Source organism: Callithrix jacchus, chromosome 5 (assembly GCF_049354715.1).
Source record: "Callithrix jacchus isolate 240 chromosome 5, calJac240_pri, whole genome shotgun sequence".
Classification (NCBI taxonomy): domain Eukaryota; kingdom Metazoa; phylum Chordata; class Mammalia; order Primates; family Cebidae; genus Callithrix; species Callithrix jacchus.
This window is the reverse complement of record NC_133506.1, coordinates 132,458,140-132,481,164: the sequence shown is the minus strand read 5'-3', so window position 1 is coordinate 132,481,164 and position 23,025 is coordinate 132,458,140. Positions and strand designations below refer to the sequence as shown.

At 52.3% G+C, this 23,025-nt stretch overlaps 1 protein-coding gene across 6 annotated transcripts in view; it reads left to right on the top strand.

Annotated features, from left to right (window-relative positions):
• The first annotated feature begins 6,493 nt into the window (after positions 1-6,493).
• ST6GALNAC2 (ST6 N-acetylgalactosaminide alpha-2,6-sialyltransferase 2) overlaps positions 6,494-23,025 on the top strand; it is a 31,484-nt gene continuing 14,952 nt past the window's right edge. For 3 of the 6 annotated variants that reach the window (XR_004743594.2, XM_078374720.1, XM_002748761.5), the window contains exons 1-7: positions 6,494-6,685; positions 11,941-12,001; positions 16,735-16,909; positions 17,940-18,108; positions 18,523-18,661; positions 20,550-20,653; positions 22,383-22,466. Coding sequence is in view for 5 of the 6 variants with exons in the window: in XM_078374720.1 (XP_078230846.1) it covers positions 6,561-6,685; positions 11,941-12,001; positions 16,735-16,909; positions 17,940-18,108; positions 18,523-18,661; positions 20,550-20,653; positions 22,383-22,466 (857 nt within the window). In the remaining variant the exon portion in view is untranslated. Of the gene's footprint in view, positions 6,686-9,610; positions 11,130-11,940; positions 12,002-15,317; positions 15,553-16,734; positions 16,910-17,939; positions 18,109-18,522; positions 18,662-20,549; positions 20,654-21,977; positions 22,338-22,382; positions 22,467-23,025 lie in introns of those variants that run through there. The other 3 variants (XM_078374721.1, XM_078374723.1, XM_054256523.2) reach the window with 3 other exon arrangements.

The window sequence follows — 23,025 nt, the reverse complement described above, 5'->3', positions numbered from 1 at the left end:
AAAATACAAAACTTAGGCTGGGCGCGGTGGCTCAAGCCTGTAATCCCAGCACTTTGGGAGGCCGAAATGGGTGAATCACAAGGTCAAGAGATCGAGACCATCCTGGTCAACATGGTGAAACCCCGTCTCTACTAAAAATACAAAAAATTAGCTGGGCACGGTGGCGTGTGCCTGTAATCCCAGCTGCTCAGGAGGCAGAGGCAGGAGAATTGCCTGAACCCAGGAGGCGGAGGTTGCAGTGAGCCGAGATCGCGCCATTGCACTCCAGCCTGGGTTACAAGAGCGAAACTCCGTCTCAAAAAAATAAAAATAAAAATAAAATTTAGCCAGGCATGGTGGCACGCACCTACAATCCCAGCTACTTGGGAGGTTGAGGTGAGAGAATTGCTTGAACCCGGGAGGCAAAGGTTGCAGTAAGCTGAGATCCTGCCACTGCACTCCAGCCTGGGTAACAGAGTGAGACCCTGTCTCACACAAACAAAAACAGAATGCTAAAAATAAAAGAACCCACAGGAAGGCAGGAGAAAAAGGTGATGGTGGGGCTGGTGGAGGGTGGGGGTAAGAAATAGCAAGCCAGGCAAAGAGGAATGCAGAAGCAGGAATGGGGCAAGAGAACAGCAGGCACAGGTGGGGCCTGCAAGACAGTAGGGGATGATGTTGCAGAAACTATAAGGCAGGACTCTCACTAGAGCAGGAGCCAGGTCCGGCTCACTGGGAGACTTGAATGAGAGGCATCAGAGTTTGGGCTTATTTTCTAGATGCTGGGCCTGAAGACAAAATTTGACTTGTGAATTCCTAGTAAGAATTTTGTTCTTCAAAATCGGTAGTCCCCAGGTACTCTCCTGCTATTTCATCTGCCCAGAGTCAGCCATTTTCAAATCTTCCAGCTGAGCCTTTGGCATTTACCTCCATACTTGTAAATTACATGCATGCATTAATAATTATGCTTTAGATTTTAGGCGTTATCTACTGATGTCTCCCAGGGAAGATGAGGATCCGGCTCCTATCCTGCCCTACTTTCCCACACATGTGCACATCTCCTACACACGTTTTTCCTCTGCTCTCACACAACAACAATCGACACAGAAAACTTCCGTGACCAGATGTGTGCAGATCTCTCCCCACCAACAAGCAAGCAATCAGTTCTGCAGCGGACACCAGCTGGGTGTCCTCTAATTCAGTTCACTTCCGAGGGCCATCTGCCTGAAGACAGCATCAGATCATGGGTTGAGGGCTCAGTGCCACAAGACTGCTCCCTCTCCACTTCCAATGCCCATTGCAACCCCTAGGGGTTGTATTACCTGTGCTACTAACTGGCTATAAATCTGGGTTGCCATGACTCACTCTTCAAGCTCAATTAAGTTGCTAGCACGGCTCACTGAGGCAGGAAATACTTATGTTTACCAGTTTATTATAAAGGATGTCACAAAGGATACAGATAATGACACGCACAGGGTGAGGTATGGGGGAAGGGGCGTGGAGCTTCCATGCCCTTCCTGGGCACACCACCCTCCCAGAACCTCCACATGCTCCGCTATCCAGAAGCTCCCCAAACTCTGTCCTCTTGGGCTTTCTATGAAGACTACAGTGGATAGGCATGAATAACAACCATGTAGAAATGAGATTAAACAAAAATGGTTTGGCTGGGCACAGTGGCTCACACCTGTAATACCAGCACTTTGTGAGGCCAACGCAGGTGGATCACCTGAGGTAGGGAGTTTGTGACCAGCCTGGCCAATATGATGAAACCTCATCTCTACTAAAACTACAAAAATAGCCGAGTATGGTGGCTTGCACCTGTAATCCCAGCTACTTGGGAAGCTGAGGCAGGAGAATTGCTTGAACCTGAGAGGCAGAGGTTGCAGTGAGCAGAGATTGCCCCACTGAACTCCAGCCTGGACAACAAGAGGGAAACTTCATCTCCAAAAAAAATCAGTTTCTCGTTTATAATAAAATAACATTTTTTTCCAAAATGTTGACATTTTCAAGAAGTTAAAAGAAAATCTTCCCATGAACGAATCTATAGAAAAAAATTAAAAAGAAGCTTTTTAAACCCTGAAAAACAGTGACTCTAATTGTGTGAATCACAAGTGTTAATAATCCATTTTCTGACTGATCTAGAATATCCTGTTCATTTCAAAATTATGTCATCAACTGTATTTTCTTTTTCCAAACTCAGTTTCTACTCAGCTTCAATTCGATGCATAAATTTGTTTTTTTAGAAACTCTTGAAATACAAGTGAAACAATTTTCATCATTGCTTTTTTCATAAAATAATTATCTAAATGGTTTTGATTGAAATGACAAAACCAGCCTGTGATACATAATTAGAAGGTCTAGTACATTTTGATTAGAAACTTACTTGACATTCATGCCATTTCAGATACTGAGAAATAAATTGATTTTAGTAAAAATATGTTTTTACAAAATGCTTACACATGGTTGTTTTAGAACAGAGAGTACTTGAAGTTTCAATCTCCTGGTTTTGCAAATCCATAATCCCTAGTCCATCTTATGTGAAAAGCATGTATATATACTTTTAAAGACTTTGATTCAAGTTAATGATAACTTTATAGTTTTAAAATATCTAATGAAGCATATTTCAGCTAAAAAGAAAACTTTAGGTTTTTATTAGAGAAAATTTCAAACATATACAAAAGTGTAGAGAATACTGTAATGAATACTGTTTTTTATAATTACAGAATTTCTTTTACCAGAGTTTTTTTGTCTCATGTGTATTTGAATGACCATCTTCTTTCAGCCTGAAGATTCCTTTAGTATGTCTTGTAATGTATGTCTGCTAGCAACAAGTCATCTTACTTTTTGGTTACTTAGAAGTGTCTAGGCACATGCCACCATGCCTGGCTAATTTTTGTATTTTTAGTAGAGACAGGGTTTTGTGATGTTGACCAGGCTGGTCTCAAACTCCTTACCTCAGGTGATCTGTTTGCCTCGGCTTCCCAAACTGCCGGGATTATAGGCATGAGCCATTGTGCTCAGCCTAGTAGATTTTCTCAGATAGATGTTTGTTCATTTGCTTTATGCCCTCAAGACTCAAGATCATTTCCACAGACTTGAAGTGGTGGTCTTTCTATACTTTCTCTCCATTTCACTGGAAGTCCTGATCTCTTGCAATGGTTTTTTTTTTTTTTTTTTTTTGAGAGAGTCTCACTCTGTTGCCCCCAGGCTGGAGTGCAGTGCGTGATCTTGGCTCACTGCAATCTCTGCCTCCCAGGTTCAAGCACTTCTCCTGCCTCAGCCTCCTGAGTAGCTGGGATTACAGGCGCATGCCACCAGGCCCGGCTAATTTTTCTATTTTTAGTAGAGACAAGGTTTCACCATGTTGGCCAAGCTGGTCTCAAACTCCTGACCTCAGGTTATCCTCCTGCCTCGGCCTCCCAAAGTGCTGGGATTACAAGCATGAGACACTGTGCCCGGCCTGCTTGTTTCTTTCCTTTTCTTATTGATACATAATATAATATTTGTACATATTTATGGGGTACATATGACATTTTGTTACATGCATAAGATGTGTTTCTCCATTTCTTTTTATGGTTGTATTTGAAATGTCTAAGGACATTTTTTTTTAAGTTAAGTAAACAAGTCAGGCCAGGTACAGTGGCTGAAGGCAAAAATAAAAAATAAATTAGCCAGGTATAGTGGTGGGTGCCGGTACTTCTGGCTACTTGGGAGGTTAAGGCAGGAGGATCGCTTGAGCCCAGGAGTTTAAGACAGCAGGAGCCATGATTGCACCACTGCACTACAGGCTGGACAACAGAGTGAGACTCTGACTCAAAAAAAAAAAAAAAGAAGAAGAAGAAAGAAAGAAGAAAGTAACACAGGTCTCCAGGGATGGACTTTAAAAATAGCTGAATAGGTGTGCAGCTGATACAGATCTGAGCCTCAGATGGAGACCAGTTCAGGAGTCACAAACAGAAAGCTGGTTGTTGAAACCGTGAGAGCAAAGAGTCGAAAGCTGGAGGTATTTGGAGCTCAGATGCAGCAGGATTAGAACTGGAAAATGCAGGCTTCCTTTGGAAGGATGATGGTTGCTAGTGGCTTTGGTGGGTACGATTTCAATGGCATGATAGGCAAGTAAGTCAGATGCAAAAAGAAGTGGAAAGAAAATAGACTTCTCTCTACCAAGAACTTGGATGAAAGAAAAAGAGAGTAGCTGTGAAGGGGGCAGCTCAACATGGTTTTTTCTTTGTTTTGTTTTGCTTTTAGGATGAGCTATTGGGGGCACGCTCATAGGCTGTGATAAGGACCTTGCAGAGGGGACAGGAAGGGCTGCCGAAGAGTGGGAGGCCACAGTGAAGAGGCTGGCTCTCCCTGGGAGGAGGAGAGTCTGGAGCAATAAGGTGAGGGCACATGGGCATGCTGTGAGCAGAGGGACTCCCTGCCCTTTTGTTCCAGGCTCTTTTCAAGACCATTGGTATGGCAGACTGCCTTGGAAGATAAAGTGCCTCCCTCTGGAGCAGAGGGCAGATTTCCTCACCATCCAACATAACGAAGATAATGTCTCCTTCTTGGAGAAGGGCAGGTTTCCTTGCAGCCCATTATGAAAGATTCTGGTTCCCTTACCTCGGGGTTTCTCAGCTGTGCTGCAAACCCACTGTGTGTGCAACAGCCACCTGGGCCTCTCTGGCTCTCATGGGACTTGAGGAGTAAACAGAAGTGACACAAACATGATGCCTATGTTGCTCGCTGTGCCATGAGTAATAACGTCCTTTGTTTCTGATCCATTAGTCTTGTGTCTTCTACCAGCAACCACAGAACTGTGGCAGGCTCATCATTTAGCTTCTAAGTAGAGCAAAATCTGCTCTACTTACTACTCCAGGTGGGTGGATAGGAGACTTTGATGTGAGGGGAGTACTGCCATTTGAAATGAAATTCTTGACATCATAAATTCCAAGTAGTGCCCATCTGCAGGGTAGCAAGTGAGCCTGGCTCTACCCAGCGGTCTTGCGGTGAAGGAAAGCACTGGCCCAATGTGACTCGGGCTGTGGTCCTTTGTCTCCAGAACGCCCTCCCAGCCTAAACCTCGCGCTGCTGGGACCCCGCGGCCTTTGTCTGGGTCCAAGGGGGCCCTCCCCGCCTGCCCACGGGCGACCAGCCCCAGTCTCAAGCCTGGTGGACGACCTGTTAGAAACCCGGCCCCGCAGCAGGAGGTGAGGGGGGCGGTAAAGGAGCATCACCGCCAGAGTTTCGCCTCCTTCAGATCAGATTCAGATTCTTAGAGAGTGTGACCCCTGTTGTGAACTGAGCATGCCAGGGATCTAGGTTGCGGGCTCCTTATGTGAATCTAACTCGTGCCTGATGATCTGAGTGGAACAGTTTCATCCCCAACTCCCCTTATTCCCACCCCTGTCCGCGGAAAAATTGTCTTTCAGGAAACCAGTCCCTTTGTGCCAACAAGTTTGGGAACCCGCTGTGCTGGACCTTTCAGGTGGTCTCTCTGACTGGCCTCGTTTTGTAAAAGGAACTCGATGCAGGCCGGGCGCGGTGGCTCACGCCTGTAATCCTAGCATTTCAGGAAACCGAGGCAGATGGATCACGAGGAAGTTCAGCCTGGCCAAGATGGTGAAACCCAGTCTCTACTAAAAACCACACACACACACACACACACACACACACACACACACACACACACAAATTAGCCGGGAGCGGTGGCAGGCGCCTGTAATCCCAGCTACTAGAGAGGCTGAGGCAGGAGAACCCAGGAGGTGTACGTTGCAGTGAGCCGAGGTTGCGCCACTGCACTCAAACCTGGGCGACAGAGCGAGACTCCATCTCGAAAACAAAAACAAAAACAAAAAACCCCAAGGCGACTGAGGGGCCTGGCCGCCCTGGATGGTCACCAAATAATTGCTGACAGCCTCAGCTCTCCCATGCATCCCACCAAGGCAGGCTCCCCACCTCACCCCTTTTTGCCTCCCTACGGTCAGCCCAGAGACTGAGCTGCGGGGTTTGCTCCTCCATCCTGCCCGTCCCCTCCCCAGCTGTTCTGCTGTCCGCGGACTGACAGGGCTGAGGGTCCTTTGGAGGGAGCCGGGCAGATCTCCTCCTGGCCGCCGCCCACCTGCACGGAGTCTGGAAGCCGAGTGCCGGGCTCCAGAGAGCGCAGAGCGCAGGCAGCGCGGCAGGTGGAGCCAGGCGTCTCCCTGCGCCTAGCCAGGAACGCGCGAGGAAAGCGCCCTGCCCAACCCGAGACTGGCGGCCTCCTGGGGCTAGGCTGGAGAAAGCGCAGTGCCAGGAGTGGCCGCGGCCAGAGTCCACCGGGCAGGGGGCAGGGGCAGGGCCAGAGGACCTTGCGCTCCGGGCGCCGGGCGACACTCCAGCCCCGCGGGACCCGCCGCACAGCCTCCGAGGGTGCAGCGGCGTCTGGACACCCGGCCGGGGCCAAGAGGGAGCTTCCGGACGGGGAGGCGCCGCGAGCACTGGGCGGGCAGGGCGGGGCAGGGCAGGACGGCCGCCTCCACAAGTCCCACCCGGCACACCAGGGCCTCTGCGCTCTGCCCGGGACGCCTGCGGACCGGGCGCTCGCGGGCCGGGGCTGTATGGGGCTCCCGCGCGGGCGGTTCTTTTGGCTGCTGCTCCTGCTCGCGGCTGCCTGCTCGGGGCTCCTCTTTGCCCTGTTCTTCTCGGCGGTGCAGCGGTACCCGGGGCCCGCGGCCGGAGCCAGGTAGGGGCTGCCGCGTGCAGAGCCGGAAGGCGCAGGGGTGACCTGGGCGCGGGGAGGGCGCCTAGCCCAGGCTCCCCGGCGGCCCGCAGCCCTCAGCCCAGCCTCCGCCTGGACCCCTCTGGGGCGGCTCACAGCGAGGACTCGGGCCGTGGCCCTTTGTTGACAGAACCCCCTCCCAGCCTAAACCTCGCGCTGCCCGGACCCCGCGGCCTTTGCCTGGGTCCAAGGGGGCCCTCGCCCCCTGCGCACTGGCGACCCGGCCCGGTCGCCCTTGTTGGTGAAGTCCCCCCGCCCCCGGCCTGATTAGTACAGTTTCTATTGTCGAAATCTAGCTGGGTCCGCTAAGCAGGGAAGAACTACCCTTTTTCCCGGGAGTTCTCCCTCAGTAACGTCTGATTCTGCTTTTGGGGCAGGGACCCAAGTGTCCGGTTTCCAACTTCCGGGGGACCCTCGGCTGGGCCGCGGCCAGCCGCCTTCCCCGCCCGCTGCAGTCTCTGCCCGCCCCGCGCCCGCTCCCTTCTCCCGGCCTCTGCTCGCCTAGTCTCGATAAGCCTCCGACGGGCGCGATCCGCGAAGAGGTGGACGCGGGGGCGATCAAGGGGCGACTCCGGGCTCTATCGGCGCTCTCCTCCCCGCGCCGCCTCCTGCGCTCCACGCCCTCCTCCTCCCTGGGCACTTTCCTCTCCTGGGTGCCCCACGAGGAGAACATGGGAGCCGGCCTCTAGCAGGTGGTGGTTCCAGGGACTGATGAGCAGCAAAACTTGAGAAACGCGGACCGAGCCGTGCGGAGTCTGGGTTTGGGAGGCGGGAAGGGCGCCGCAGCCTCAGGGAGAGGCCTCCAGCCCCAGTCTCAGCCTTTCCCTTCCTGGCGCTTTTCCATCTGCATGCCCCCCTCCCCCGCCGACCTTGCTGGGGGCCTAAAGGGATGAAAACAAAATAAGTATCTGGTCTCCCCAGATGAAGTCAAAGGACACATCAATAGTTGCAGACAAATGTCAAACAGCTTGCCAGTGATCAGGTGTCCAGCGCTCTTAGAGCAAAGGGTGCTCTGGCGGCGACACCTGGAATTCTTACATCCCCTTGTAGTCAGGATTGCCTAATGAGGGTTACGAAACCTGACTCGGGTTAAAGGCATTAAGAAGGAGGATCCTTGGCCCCCCACGGTGACTTAAGCCTGTAGTCCCAGCACTCTGGGAGGCAGAGGTGGGAGGATTGTTGAGGCCAGGAATTCGAGGCTGTAAGCTGTGATTGCACTACTGCATTCCAGCCTGGGCGACCCAGCGAGACCCTGTCTCACAAGAAAAGAAAAGGAATCTTTGTCACTTTTATGTAAAGATGTTTACAACACACAGTATCTCAATGCAAAGAAATAATCCAAGTTTGATGTGAGCCTGGGCAACATAGGGAAACCCCATCTCTACCAAAAATACAAAAATTATCCTGGCATGGTGGTGCATGCATGTGGTCCCATCTATTCGGGGAGCTGATGCAGGAGGATCCCTTGAGTCCGGAAGGTCGAGGCTGCAGTGAGCTGTGATGGTGCCACTGCACTCCAACCTGGGCAATACAGTGAGGTCCTGTCTCAAAAAATAATTTTAAAAATTCGAGGTGATGGATATACTAGTTAGCTGGTTTGATTATTGCACATTTGCATACACGTATTGAAATCTCACACGGTATGCTGTACATATGTGCAAGTATGTACCAATTAAAAATAATTTTACAAAGAGGAAGAGACCTGATCTAGCAGCTCAGCCCCCTCCGCATGTGACTTCCTGCCCCACCAACACCAAAGCCCTCTGGCTGCTCCGCCTATGGGGGAGCCCTGCTCCACAAGGAGCAGAGGAAAATAAAACAAAAATTCACCAAATGTGGCTCCTCAACCTTGGATTTAGCCCCCATAACTGTAAGAAATAAATTGCTTTTCTTGTAAGAATAACTTTTGGGGACAGTCTCACTCTGTTGCCCAGGCTGGAATACAGTGGCTCTATCTTGGCTTACCGTAACCTCCACCTCCAAGCTCAAGTGATTCTCCCACCTCAGCCTCCCTAGTAATACATTTTTTAAAAAACACAAATTAGTCCAGGTGCAGTAGTTCACACCTGTAATTCCAGCACTTTGGGAGGCCGAGGTGGGCAGATTATGAGGTTAGGAGATCGAGACCAGCCTGGCCAATATGGTGAAACCTTGTCTCTACTAAAAAGACAAAAAGTTAGCTGACATGGTGGTGTGTACCTGTAGTCCCAGGTACTTGGGATGCTGAGGCAGAAGAATCTCTTGAACCAGGGAGGCAGAGGTTGCAGAGCTGAAATTGCACCATTACACTCCAGCCTGGGAGACAGAGACTCCATCTCAAAAAACACACACACACATACACACAAATTCATTATTTTGGCTGGGCGAGGGGCCTCACGCCTGTAATCCCAGCACTTTGGGAGGCCAAGTCAGGTGGATCACCTGAGGTCAGGAGTTTAAGACCAGCCTGACTAACGTGGTGAAACCCCGCCTCTACTACAAACACAAAATTAGCTGGGTATGGTGGCACATGCCTGTAATCCCAGCTACTCGGGAGGCTGAGGCAGGAGAATTGCTTGAACGTGGGAGGCAGAGGTTGCAGTGAGCCGAGATGGTGCCATTCCACTCCAGCTTGGGCAGCAAGAGCAAAACCGTCTCAAAAAAAAATTATTTCAAGATATCTAATACAACTTTAAGTATGAAGTTTACTATACTTCTATTATACTGCAACAATTTTTTTTTTTTTTAAAGATCTTTCCTCTTTTCAAAAAGTAGTATGATTCAAGCACCTGGCCGTTTCCTGCTGTTTCTCTGTATTTGCACTGTAGCATAATCCCCAGTGCGGGGCAGATCAGGACTCAGCCTTGCTGTGGGAGGTGGATATTTAGTCTGGAGGAAAGAGTGGGAGGTGGATGGCATTCTGGGCAAAGCCAGCAGGCCGCATGAGCTTCCCCAGCTAAGGACTGAAATGGACATGTCTGGCTACAAGGGAGAGTCCAGGAAGACGGGCAGCTGGGAAGGGTCTACGGAGCCCAAGGAGGGACTCTTTGTGCAGATTAGAGTGGACTCCAGTCTGGGAATTTCTTCACAGCAGAAGCTGGCTCAGTGAGTCCCAGGCATGAGGATTTCTACTAAATGTTGTTGTTGTTTAACAGAAGAGAGAGTGAGAATCAACATAGGGCTGTCAGTTACTGTCAATGTTATGTTTTTAAAAAGAGAATATTTTAGGGCTCTTAGAATGTGAAGGCAGGGCACAGTGGCTCGCTCCTGTAGCACTGGGGGAGGCTGAAGCAAGCAGATTGCTTGAGCCCAGGAGTTTGAGACCAACCTGGGAAACATGGTAAAACCCCGTTTCTACTAAAAATACAAAAAAAAAAAAAAAAAAAAAAGCCAGGCATGGTGGTGCATGCCTGTAGCCCCAGCTACTTAGGGGGCTGAGATGGGAGGATCACTTGAGCCCAGGAGGTCGAGGCTGCAGTGAGCCGAGATCCTGCCACTGCACTCCAGCCTGAGTGACAAACTGAGACTCCATCTCAAAAAAAAAAAGAATGTTATCTAAGTTGTGAGTAAAATTAGCTTGTAGAAAAATGCAGCACATGGTCCATACATCTTCTGAGGCTGGTAAAACTTCCCAGAAGGGCATGTGCAGGCTGACCCCTTCCTACCCCCTTCCAGCTGCCCCAGGCACATGGATTCCTGAGAGGGAGAATCTGGAAGGCTCAATGGTAGTGGGGCTGGGGCTGGGAGAAGTTGCTGGGCACCAAGGATGCTCTGGAGTCGCCAGGCCGCCCTGAGGGTGGAGAGTTCAGGGCAGTGAAACTGCGCTTTGGTGGTTCCCCATCCCCTCCCTTACAGCTCTGCCCCTCCCATCTCAACTCTGCCCTGTTCCGCAGCTCCTCCACCAGGCTCTCAAGCCCAGCTGCACAGCAGAACCACCTGGTTGGGATGGGAAGGTAGGGATTGGACTCACCAGTGCCCGCTCCCCACCCCAGAGCAATCAGATCAGAATCTCAGGAGTGGGGGCTGAGCAATGGGGTTTTCCAAACCACCCTGGGGGTTCTCATAGGCAACCTAGGCTGAGCACCACCGTCCTAGTTCCTTCTCAGAGGGGGTTATATTGCGCTCGTGAGCAGGAACTATGGGATTACGTGGATGGACAGGTGGACAGTCTGAGGGAGAAAGGGAGGGAGGGGGAAGGAATCAACCCTGCTCCCTCTAGGCTGTGCCTCCAAGGTCTTGTAGGAAACCCAGAAACCACAGAAAGGCAGATCCTGAGTTCCCCTGTGGCTCAGCTGCCACCTGGAAGCAGGTAACAAGAGGCCTTTGTTTCTCTCACAAACTGCCAACCCAGAGTCCCCTCCACCTGCTCCCTGTGGCTGCTGGAGTGAAGGGAGGGGTCTGAGAGAAGGCTGGCCACTCTTTTGAAAGGGTAAGGACCCCCGCTCCTTCCTTCATGTTTTCCTTCTGCCCCGATTCAGGGCCCACCTAGTGCCTGGGAATTGGGAACTGGGAGGGGACTGTCCCCTTACCGCCCTCTAGAAGAGACACTAGTAATAGAGGCTGACACAGTAAGATCCTCTCTCTTCCTCCTTTAGGTATCAAGAGCTAACATTTAGAGGGCACTTTTTATATGTGCCAACATACACTCTGTTTGAACCCTCCTAACAATTGAAGGAGCTCAGTATGATTATCACTATTGTACAGATGCAGAGTCTGAGGTTCTGAGAAGTTCAGCAACTGCCCAAGATCACACAGCAGCCAAGTGGTGGAGGCAGGTTGCAAACCCAGGGAGTAAGGCTGCAAAGCTGTCTGAGTCTGTTTTGTGCTGCTCTCACAGAACACCAGAGTTGGATCATTTATGAAAAACAGAGATTTATGGTTCTGGAGGCTGGGAAGTCCCAGGTCATGGGGTCTGTGTCTGGAGAGGGCCTTCTTGCTGCATCCTTATAGTGGAAGGCAGAAAGGCCAGAGGGCACATATGCTCCACCACACCCGGCTAATTTTTTTATTTTTGTAGACATGAGGTCTCACTATGTTGCCCAAGTTGGTCTCCAACTCCTGGTCCTAAGCAATCCTCCCACCTCAGCCTCCAAAAGTACTGGGATTACAGGTGTGAGCCACCACGTGGGGCACAGGCGGATTTGTCAGCCCCTAGAGCTAAGGGAGTCAGTCAGTCCAAAAGTTTCCAAGGGGTAGGTCTGTGCTGCTGATCCTTGCTTTTTTTCTGCTTTTTCCCCCAGGGACGCCACACCATTTCAAGCATTCTTTCGACCCAAAGCATCAAATTCTTGGACAAGAAAGGTACCGTGGCAGTTTTGAGCACCCTCAAATTAGTGGGGAGGAGGGAAGAAGAGCAAACAGGAGCATTCTCATGAGATTGCTAGGCAGGAGCTCTTGGGAATGCCCCAAGTACAGAGTTGACACAGCAGGAAAGGATGAATAAATACATACTCCTGGGGTAGAAACAGCTGAACAGTTTTTGGGAGTCTTAAGATTGTATCTTAAATAGTCCTGTGAATTTTATTTTATTATTTTTATTTATCTATTTTTGAGCCAGAGTTTCACTCTTGTTGCCCAGACTGGAGTGCAGTGACATGATCTCGGCTCACTGCAACCTCTACCTCCCGGGTTCAAGTGATTCTCCTGTTTCAGCCTCCTGAGTAGCTGGGATTACAGGCATGCGCCACAACGCCAGGCTAATTTTTTTGTATTTTTAGTAGAGACGGGGTTTCTCCACGTTGGTCAGGTTGGTCTCAAACTCCTGACAGGTGAGAGGCCTTGGCCTCTCAAAGTGCTGGGATTACAGATGTGAGCTACCATGCCTGGCCAGTCCTGTGAATTTTATACTCTACTCTTCAAAATACCTACTTCCTATAAAAGTCACATTTAAACTGCTCATCCCGGAGCAAACTCCAGGCTCTGGAAAGACACCCTTGCTTGTCCAGAAGGTTTGAGAACCTTCAGGTTCCTGCCTCATAACCGTAAGTGGCAGACAGCGTTGCCAGCGTTGATTTTGGGACTTTACCTGCGTTCTCTCATTGAAGCCTCACAGCCACCCTAGAATGTGGCCCTTGCAAATGGGTGAAATGAGGCCCCAAGAAGTGAAGTACGTCACTTAGGTAGTAAGAGGCAGTACTGGGTTTGAGCCTTTTGTCTAGAACCTGGCTCAGAACCAATGCACAATCCAGCCGCCCCCACCCCCCTCCCCAATCCCCACCACCCCCTGGCTCCACGTGCTGCCATTAAGCAGGATGGTGACTGTGTTGTTCTGGATTAATACAGGCTTAAGAGGTGTTTTCCATACCCAAGAGACTAATCTGGGACACGCTGACAGGGGCCTAGCGGAGACAAAGTTCACTGCATACAAGAGCTTAGTGACAGCCAAGCTGTTCAGAGACACAGCAAGTAGCCCTGGGCAGATGATGGGGGCCCTGTCTTCAGAACAGAGGCCGACTGGGCATGGTGGCTGTCGCCTGTAATCCCAGGATTTTGGGAGGCCAAGGCAGGTGGATCATGAGGTCAGGAATTCAAGACTAGCCTGACTAACTTGGTGAAACCCTATGTCTACTAAAAATACAAAAATTAGTGGGGTGTGGTGGCAAGAGCCTGTAGTCCCAGCTAATCAGGAGGATGGGGCAGGAGAATCACTTGAACCCAGGGGGCAGAGGTTTCAGTGAGCCAGGATCGCACCATTGCACTCCAACCTGGGTAACAGACTGAGACTGAGATTCCGTCTCAAAAAAAAAAATAACAGAGGTCAATGGATACTTGGCTGGCAGGCTGAAGAGAGGCCTTAAGCACCTTATGAATGCTCGGACCAGGTTGTCTTGAAGCTTCCTAAAGTCTTTTCCACCTTGGCCCTTGTGCTGTTTGATGCTAACTGACATATGTCCCCACCTGTCCCCATCTGGCTTTTGGACACATATAAGAAGGCAAAAACTGCTAGGTAGAGCTTTTATCCCCTGGATGTGGTGGCAACGTTTCCTTCTTAGCTCCGACCACCGGGAAGCTCAGAGCCAGATGTTTGGCCCATGTCTCCCAGATTGTGACACGTTTTTCCTGTACTTACTTCACATTGTCTTACTTTCCTTTCTTTACTTCTCCTTCCCTCATTTCCTCATTTTATTCTATTGTATGCTTTTGCCTTCTTAACTGTAATTTTTTTTTTTGAGGCGGAGTCTAGCTAGGTCGTCTAGGCTGGAATGCAGTTGCACAGTCTCATCTCACTGCAACCTCCGCCTCCCAGGTTCAAGGGATTCTCCTGCCTCAGCCTCCCTAGTAGCTGGGACTACAGGTGTGCGCCATCACACCTGGCTAATTTTTGTATTTTTAGTAGAGACAGGGTTTCACCATGTTGGACAGGTTGGTCTCAAACTCCTGACCTCAGGTGATCTGCCTGCCTCAGCTTCCCAAAGTGCTGGGATTACAGGCATGAGCCACGCCGCCCCGCCGTGCATTTTCTTTTGCGTGGTTTCATCCGTGAAAACTCTAGGTTAACACAGAAACCACACCCAACTCAGCAAAGCCATGTAGGAATACACAAAAAGTACACACAGGTGCACGTGAGATCTCCATCAGCTTCACCAAACATGTTATGGGTTCACCGCCCTAGTGAGCCTGGCGGCACAGTTCCCTCTGGTTCCAGACAACCTTCTTCCCACCGTTTTACAATATCACACAAACTGCCCCCTTCTGACACACACTTCCACACCCACTTCTACATTAATCTCAAGCATTCCTTAACCATGGGACATCTGTAAAACGATGCTTCTGTCTTTCTTGGATATTTATCTTTGGTTCTATGCATTCCTGACAGTTTTTCAGTGTTATGTCACTCATCCCATTTTCTCATAAGCCCATGGTGTTTCTTTTTTTGTTTTTATTTTGTTTGGTTTTGTTTGTGAGAAGGGGTCTCACTCTGTCACCCAGGCTGAAGTGAAGTGGCATGATCATAGCTTACTGCAGCCTCAATCTCCCAGGCTCAAGCAATCCCTCCACCTTAGCTTCCCAAGTAGCTGGGACTACAGGCCTGGGCCACCATGTCTGGCTAGTTTAAAAACATTTTTTTGGCTAGGCACAGTGGCTCACACCTGTAATCCCAGCACTTTGGGAGGCCAAGGGGGGCAGATCATGAGGTCAGGAGATTGAGACCAGCCTGGCCAACATGGTGAAACCCTGTCTCTACTAAAAATACAAAATTAGCCCGGCATGGTGGCACAGGCCAATATTCCCAGCTATCCAGGAGGCTGAGGCAGGAGAATCGCTTGAACCGGGAGCGGAGTGAGTCCAGATCACGCCACTGCACTCCAGGCTGGACGACAGAGTGAGACTCTACGTCTCAAAAAAAGATCTTTTTTTGCAGACATGGGGTCTTGCTATGTTGACCAGGCTAATCTTGAAACTCCTGGCCTCAAGTGATCCTCCTGCCTCGACCTCCCAAAGTGCTGGCATTACAAGGGTACGCCCCCACGCCCAGCTGCCCCATGGTGGTGATTGCATAGCTTTTCATAGCACGGTGATATTTAGCCACTCATAAGTTGCATTATAGTAGAAATGACTGCACAACTATTTCCTGCTTTGTCCTTTGATCAAACCAATGGCTTAACTCCCCATTCAGGAGTAAGAGAAGGGCCACCCAGACCATGACTGTGTTCGATTCTGACCTTGCGAGGTTGTGCACAGCAGACAAGGCTGGGCCTATTTCCTGACCTCACCGTCCCTCAAGGCCCATGAGTATGGAGGTGCTGTGTTCCTTCCCCGTGGCCGCTGGAACAAAGGAACACAGCCTGGAGGGCTTCGATCCACAGAAATGGAATCGTCACAGTTCTGGAGCCCAGAAGCCCAGAATCAAGGTGCTGGCAGGGCCATGCTCTCTCTGAAGGCTCGAAGAAAGCCTCCCCTGCCTTTCCGCAGCTCTGGAGGCTCTGGAGGCTCCTTGGCTTGTGGCTGCATCACACAGATCTCTGCTTCATCATCACTCAGGCTCCTTATAAGGATACTAGTTCGGCCCAACCTCACCCTCTATGACCTCCTCCTAACTAATTGCATCTGGCAGCCTGTTCACACACAAATCGTGGAGTATCAGCAGAGTTAGGCTTTGCATGCAGAGTGACGTCTGTTCACACACAAATCGTGGTGTATCAGCAGAGTTAGGCTTTGCATGCAGAGTGACGTCTGTTCACACACAAATCGTGGAGTATCAGCAGAGTTAGGCTTTGCATGCAGAGTGACGTCTGTTCACACACAAATCGTGGTGTATCAGCAGAGTTAGGCTTTGCATGCAGAGTGACGTCTGTTCACACACAAATCGTGGTGTATCAGCAGAGTTAGGCTTTGCATGCAGAGTGACGTCTGTTCACACACAAATCGTGGAGTATCAGCAGAGTTAGGCTTTGCATGCAGAGTGACGTCTGTTCACACACAAATCGTGGTGTATCAGCAGAGTTAGGCTTTGCATGCAGAGTGACGTCTGTTCACACACAAATCGTGGTGTATCAGCAGAGTTAGGCTTTGCATGCAGAGTGACGTCTGTTCACACACAAATCGTGGAGTATCAGCAGAGTTAGGCTTTGCATGCAGAGTGACGTCTGTTCACACACAAATCGTGGAGTATCAGCAGAGTTAGGCTTTGCATGCAGAGTGACGTCTGTTCACACACAAATCGTGGTGTATCAGCAGAGTTAGGCTTTGCATGCAGAGTGACGTCTTCTGCGCAGCCCAGACTGGAACTCCTCCACCAAGGGACAGGAAGGTCAGACCCATGCATCAGAAAATGCCCCAGAGTTTGCTCAAGTGTGAGGTGAAGGAGTATGAGGCCAGAACCATCAGGCCAAGGGGACGTGGCCTCTGGGAGAGGACAAGCTAGGCAGACTAAATCCAGAAAGTTCCTGGACCCCTTAGCAGCCAGCTCAGTTCAAAAATGCAAGATGGCCCCGATCTGGAGGGGACAGGGCAGGCCTTCCCTCACAACTCCCAGCTTCCCTGCAGAGTCTGCGGGGTGCTACCCACCCCAGCCCCTACCTTCTCACCCACAGGCCCAGGCCTGCCGACACCTGCTTCGCCTGGCCATTCAGCGGGACCCCCACTTCCATGGCCTGTTCAATCTCTCCATTCCAGTGCTGCTGTGGGGGGACCTCTTCACCCCAGAGCTCTGGGACCGCCTGAGCCAACACAAAGCTCCGTATGGCTGGCGGGGGCTCTCTCGCCAAGGTAACCTACACCCGCATCTCTCACCTGCCTTCTGCCTCAGCTTCCCACTCCTGGCCCTGAGGTAGGCCAGGCCTCCCTGCCCTCGTGGCTGGTGATGCAGGGCCTCCCTGACCCCCCTCTCCTCCCAGAAGCCCCAGCTCTGCAGCTCCTGCCTCACCTTCCTCCTCCATCCAAGCACCTAGGGGTCCATGAGGGGGCTGGCCTACCCCAATGCCTGCCCCGCCGGGCCCTCACCGTCCTGGGGCCTCCTTGGCAAGAAAGGCTGCAGTGTCCACTGGTGGCCAAGGACAGGCTGTGGGGGCCTCAAACCACCTCAGTCACAGTTGCTGCTGCAGGACCCTCCACACTGCAGGCCCAGAGCCCCCTCTACATCACACCTGCTCCCCAACCCCCTCAGGCTTGCATTTCTTTTCGTTTGCAATATACAGTTTTGTTTTGTTTTGTTTTGTTTTGTTTTGAGGTGGAGTCTCATTCTGTCGCTCAGGCTGAAGTGCAATGGCACAATCTCAGCTCACTGCAACTTCTGCCTCTCAGGTTCAGGCGATTCTAGTGCCTCAGCCTCCCAAGTAACTGGGATGACAGGTGCCCGCCACCATGCCAAACTAATTTTTGTATTTTTAGAAGAGACCGGGTTTCACCATGTTGCCCAGGCTGGTCTCGAGCTCCTGACCTCAAGTGATTCACCTGCCTCACCCTCCCAAAGTGCTGGGATTATAGGCACGAGACACCTTGCCTGGCTTTTTTAATTTTTATTTTTTTAAGCCCTGAGCACACTTCTCTAGGAATACAGTCTTAAGAGGATAAGTTATTCGGGTTCTTAGGACAAGTGAAGGCCCCAAGCCCCCTCCTCCACTGTCAGCTTTTCAGTTCTCTCCCCCCACAGACATCTCCTTCCCTCCTGCCCTCTCTGCTTCTGGGGAGGGGCTGGGTCAGGCCTCAGGGGAGGTAGGGCACCAGAACCAGCCTAGGGAAGGTCCCAGGTGCCCCTGATGCCAGCCCTCTTCATGGCTGCCCCCATCCATACCTACAGCCATCGCCTCCACCCTAAGCCTTCTGAATGGCTCAGAGAGCACCAAGCTATTTGCCCGGCCCAAGGAGCCCCCTCCAAAGTGTATCCAGTGTGCCGTGGTGGGCAATGGAGGCATTCTGAATGGGTCCCGTCAGGGCCCCAACATCGATGCCCATGACTATGTGTTCAGGTACGAGAGGCAGGGGCTGGGGAGGGGTGGGAGAGAGAGCTGACCGGAGGGTGGGGGTGTCTCCCTCAGGGGCCGTGGGCTATGGCAGCAGCGGCCTGGGCAGCTCAGTAGTTGTGACGGGCACACAGGCATGGACAAGGCAGACACAAACAGCAGGCCCTGAGCATGGAGTGTGGGTGCCCGTGCAGGGGACCCAGGAGGAAGAAGCAGCCATGACAAGCTCTGTTCACAGGCATCACCCCTTGAGCTCTGGAGGAGTGGGGGTCTGGCTGGCAACTGGGCACTGGTAATACCATGGGCAGAAGAAGTGGTCATACAGAGGCAGGGGGACAGGCCAGGCAGAACCACGGAGATGGAAGTAGAACAGACAGCCTGGGGTAACCGCAGAGCCTGATGGGCTTCTGTGCCAACCAGACTCAATGGAGCTGTGATCAAAGGCTTCGAGCGTGATGTGGGCACCAAGACTTCTTTCTACGGTTTCACTGTGAACACGATGAAGAACTCCCTCATCTCCTACAGGAGCCTGGGCTTCTCCTCCGTGCCACAAGGACAGGTGAGGCCTCTGGCAGGCATGCCACTGCGGTTGACAATGGCACCATTGTTCCTAGAGTCCCCTCCGTGGGGGTCCTGGTCCAGTGGATGCAGAGGGTGTGCCAGGACTCTGGCTGAACAGGACGGCCACTGGTGGTGAGGGAGGATTCGGTCCTGGACTGCTGGCTGATTCACGCAGCACAGGACTCCTCTGGAGTGTGGGACATGAATGGCTAGCATCGACCCAAAGCTCGTGACTTGCCAGATAATTTACAGAGACCATGTCAACCCATGGTTTTACTGGAGAGGGGATAAAAGCCTGGCGCCTTTCATTCAGTGAGTCAGCAGTGGGGTCAGGATTTGAACCCAGAGTGCCCCCCAGAACTGGCATTCTTTGGGGAGCTCAGCCTGTCCTAGCGACTCCCAGGGGAAGGGGATTTAGGGAGTTCCTCCTCTGTTCCCAGCACGTTGCATGGTACACACATGGTCACCACAGCAGCCCTGAGAGGGACCATTATACCCATTTCCAGATGACAAAGCTGAGATGCTGAGAAGTTCAGAAACATGTCCAAGTCACCCAGCTGGAACCGTCAGAACCTAGGCCCCTCTGAGCCCAGCACCAGGGTTGTTTCCATTTTCCCACACTGGCCCCTGGAAGAATGATGTGTGACCTCTCGAAGCTCACAACAGCCCTGTGTTGGAAACTTAGTCTCAGTGACATGAGGGACGTGCCCCAGGTCGTAGTCAGTACGTGGGAGCCAGCATCTGGTCCTGCCTGCTGGTGTCCAGGTTCCTCCACCCACACCCCTGGGCTGTAAGTGAAAGCCTCCCTCCTCAGGGCTGTGGGTGTCACATGCAGGGTTAGGGGGATCCCAGTAAAAGAAGACCTGAGGTGCTGGAGGGGGCTGAGCTGGGTTTTTAGAAGCTTCCTCCCCTGACCAGGGGCTTAAGGAGTGTCCTCCCATAGTGTTTACACCACATTGAGTCCTCACACTAGAACCTCTCTTGTGAAGTAGAACAAAATGGGGCAGCTTTCATTTTTTGTTATTTTTTTTGAGATGGAGTCTCACTCTTGTTGCCCAGGCTGGAGTACAATGGTGCGATCTCAGCTCACCGCAACCTCCGCTTCCCAACCTCTGCCTCCTGGGTTCAAGCAATTCTCCTGCCTCAGCATCCGGAGTAGCTGGGACTACAGGCATGTGCCACCACTCTCAGCTAATTTTTGTATTTTTAGTAGATATGGGGTTTCACCATGTTGATCAGGTTTGTCTCGAACTCTCTACCTCAGGTGATCTGCCCACATTGATCTCCCAAAGTGCTGGGATTACAGGCGTGAGTCACTTCACCCGGCCTTTTTTTGTTTTTGAGACAAAGTCTCACTCTGTCACCCAGGCTGGAGTGCAGTGGCGTGATCTGGACTCACTGCAACCTCCGCCTCCTGGATTCGAGCGATTCTCCTGCCTCAGTCTCCTGAGTAGTTGGGATTACAGGCATGTGCCACCACGCCTGGCTAAGTTTTGTATTTTTAGTGGAGAAGGAGTTTCAGCATGTTTGCCAGGCTGGTCTTCGAACTCCTGAACTCAAGTGATCCGCCCATCTCGGCCTCCCAAAGTGCTGGGATTACAGGCGTGAGCCATCATGCCCAGCCCACTTTCCTCTCTATTAGAAAAGTGCATGAGTGCTAAGTCCAGCCTATACTCCAGGGGATGGCAATTAGGTGTCACCTCCTGAAGGAGCATCAGAGGATTCATGGACCTACATTGAAACCAGCACAGTACCTCCAGATGGGAATGAAAGGCATTTAAGGGAAATTCTCCAGTCGGCTCAAGGGGCATGGAGGGCCATCCGCAGTGAGCAGGAGCTAAACCTGGCCTGGTTCCCCTCTGGGGTCCTTGTCTCTATTCTGACAGGACCTGCAATATATCTTCATCCCCTCAGACATCCGCGACTATGTGATGCTGAGATCGGCCATTCTGGGCGTGCCCGTCCCTGAGGGCCTAGATAAAGGGGACAGGTGAGCCACCGGGCAGTGATGGTGTGGGGCATGCCAGAAGGGCAGGGGTGCTGTGGTCAACTCCCTGATGGGGTAGGAGGAGGGAGGTGAAGGGCAGCAAGAAAAGTCCTAAGAATTCAATCATCCCCAATTACTCACATAACTCAGCACTGGGATAATCTACTTTTTGTCTCCCCCTGGAAAGCCCAGATGACGTTTTGAGTCCCCAGTAGCCCTCTGGGGGTGGGAGAGGCAGCTTTTCTAAATGGGGCAAGTGTGCCAGGCTCCTCGGCTTCAGGTTGCTCTCTCTCTGCCCAGCCCAGCCTCTCCAAGTCGATGGCTGGGCCAGGTCTGTGTCCCACTGAGCACACTGTGAGTCAGGGCCAGTCCGTGCCACTCCTCCTGGTGGGCATCCTTCCCAGGGCGCTGCCTGTGAAACGGGAGAGCAGGCTTGAGGCCCAGTCTCCTGAAACGCAGAAACAATAGGCCCTTTGTCTTCTCTCCCACCTTCCCGCACAGCAGGCCTGGGGCCAGCTCTTTTGAGCCACATGCTGACCCTCATCTGAACCTCCTCCTGGGGATTCTGAGACAATTTTCTGTCCCTGAGATCAGGTCCCTAGAAATCGAGGCCGCTGCTGTGGCCCAGACAACCAGCCCTCCTATGTCAGGGGTCTCCATGAGGGCATCTTGCCCATCCCCCACAGAGCAGCTTTACAGGTGGTCCTTATGGATAAGGGCTCTAAAGCCAGGCCCACCCTGCCCCGCCCCAGTGATGATGTAACAATTCTCCCACTGCTGGTCTGAGCTGGGCTTTGTGACACGCTGGGCTTGGGCTCTCTGGGGCTGCCTCAGAGACATCGGGTGGACCTACACCTCCCCAGCACCAATGAGCTCCCCCTCCCACACCCCTAATCCGTCCCCTACCCAGTCTCCCTCCCAGTCCCGTTCCAACAACATTGTCAACCCTCCAGGCCAGCAGCCCCACGAGAGCTCTGGAGGCTTGGCCCCTTCCCCCACTCGGGGCACTTCCTTGCGGCCCCCCTCCCACCCTCCCACCCCAAACCCCTCACAGCCCCCTTCCCGGGCTTCCTCCCTGAACCCTAGTCCTCAAGTGCAACATGTGCCCCGAGGGGCCGCCCAAACCTCCACTCCACCCACCTCCAAATCTCCCTCCCAGTCTGGTCTCAAACCCCTCTCTAGAAACCCTTCCTTAACACCCACTGTGCCCAGGTCCCCCTTGCACAGCCCCGCCACCTCATCTTCCTATATTGGGCCAACTTGGAACATCCCATCCTATATCACTCCCTATGTGCCCCGCTTTCTGAAGGAGCCCCCCTTTTTCCAGCCCCCCACAGCACCACTTCCCCAAAACCCATGCTTTGCCTGTCCCTGTCCGTGCCCCGCCCAGAAGCCCTCACCCCCTCCTGACTCGCTCTACTTACCTCTCCTTCCCCCACCCCCCTACCAACCCCAGTTTCACTGCCCCTTCCCAACTCCCCCCGCTCTGTTCACGCCCCCCTCCTCTCTCTCCTACACCCCGCCCATCGAGGTCCTGGTGAGTGGGAAGCCGCACGTGGTCCCCACCTCACTGCCTGCCACCTTCTACACCCCCTTCTCCCGCTACTACTCCCAGCCCCGCACCTACCGCTCAGGGTACCGTGGCTACTCCGGCACCCTGACCCTCCCCTCCATCTCCCCCTTGCAATACGACGGCTTTGGGCGCTCTGTCCACTTCCATCACGGGGCCTAGGCCTCACACCTATTTCGGACCAGAAGCCTCTGCCAGTAAATTCAAGCTGCTACATCCGGACTTCATCAGCTACCTGACAGAGAGGTACGGAGCGGGGGGGGCTGGAAGAACAGCTTCCCCTTCCTTCCCCCTTACACACCCACCCCACATCCAGGCAGTGCCCTTCCATGAGCTCCACGCACTGACCAATAACCAGAGCTTCACTGTCCTGAGTGCCATGTGTGAAGCTCTGTCACTTCATTTACTGTTTTATTTAGCACGCTGATAGACGGAGCGTGATGCAGGTTGGAATCACCTGGAAACAGACAAACCCAGGATAACTCAAGGAGGTTTATTTACTAGGGACTACTCACAAAGACACAGACTGGGACTTGGGGGCCATGAGGTGCACAGCAGCAGTGGGGCTGTCAGCAGCAGCGCATCAGCACCTTCAGGCCCAAACACTGCCAACCACGGTGCGGGGAGGAACCCGGGGAACAGCCTCCACCCCCTCCCCTTCTTCCCCTCCCTCCCGCCAGGCGATCTCGATGTGGATTGCATCAGTTGTCACAGGGTAGTGGGGTGAGTACCACTAGTGGGCAGAGGCCAGGGATGCTGCTGAACATCCCTGCTCAGCAACGAAGAACCACCTGCCCCATATCAA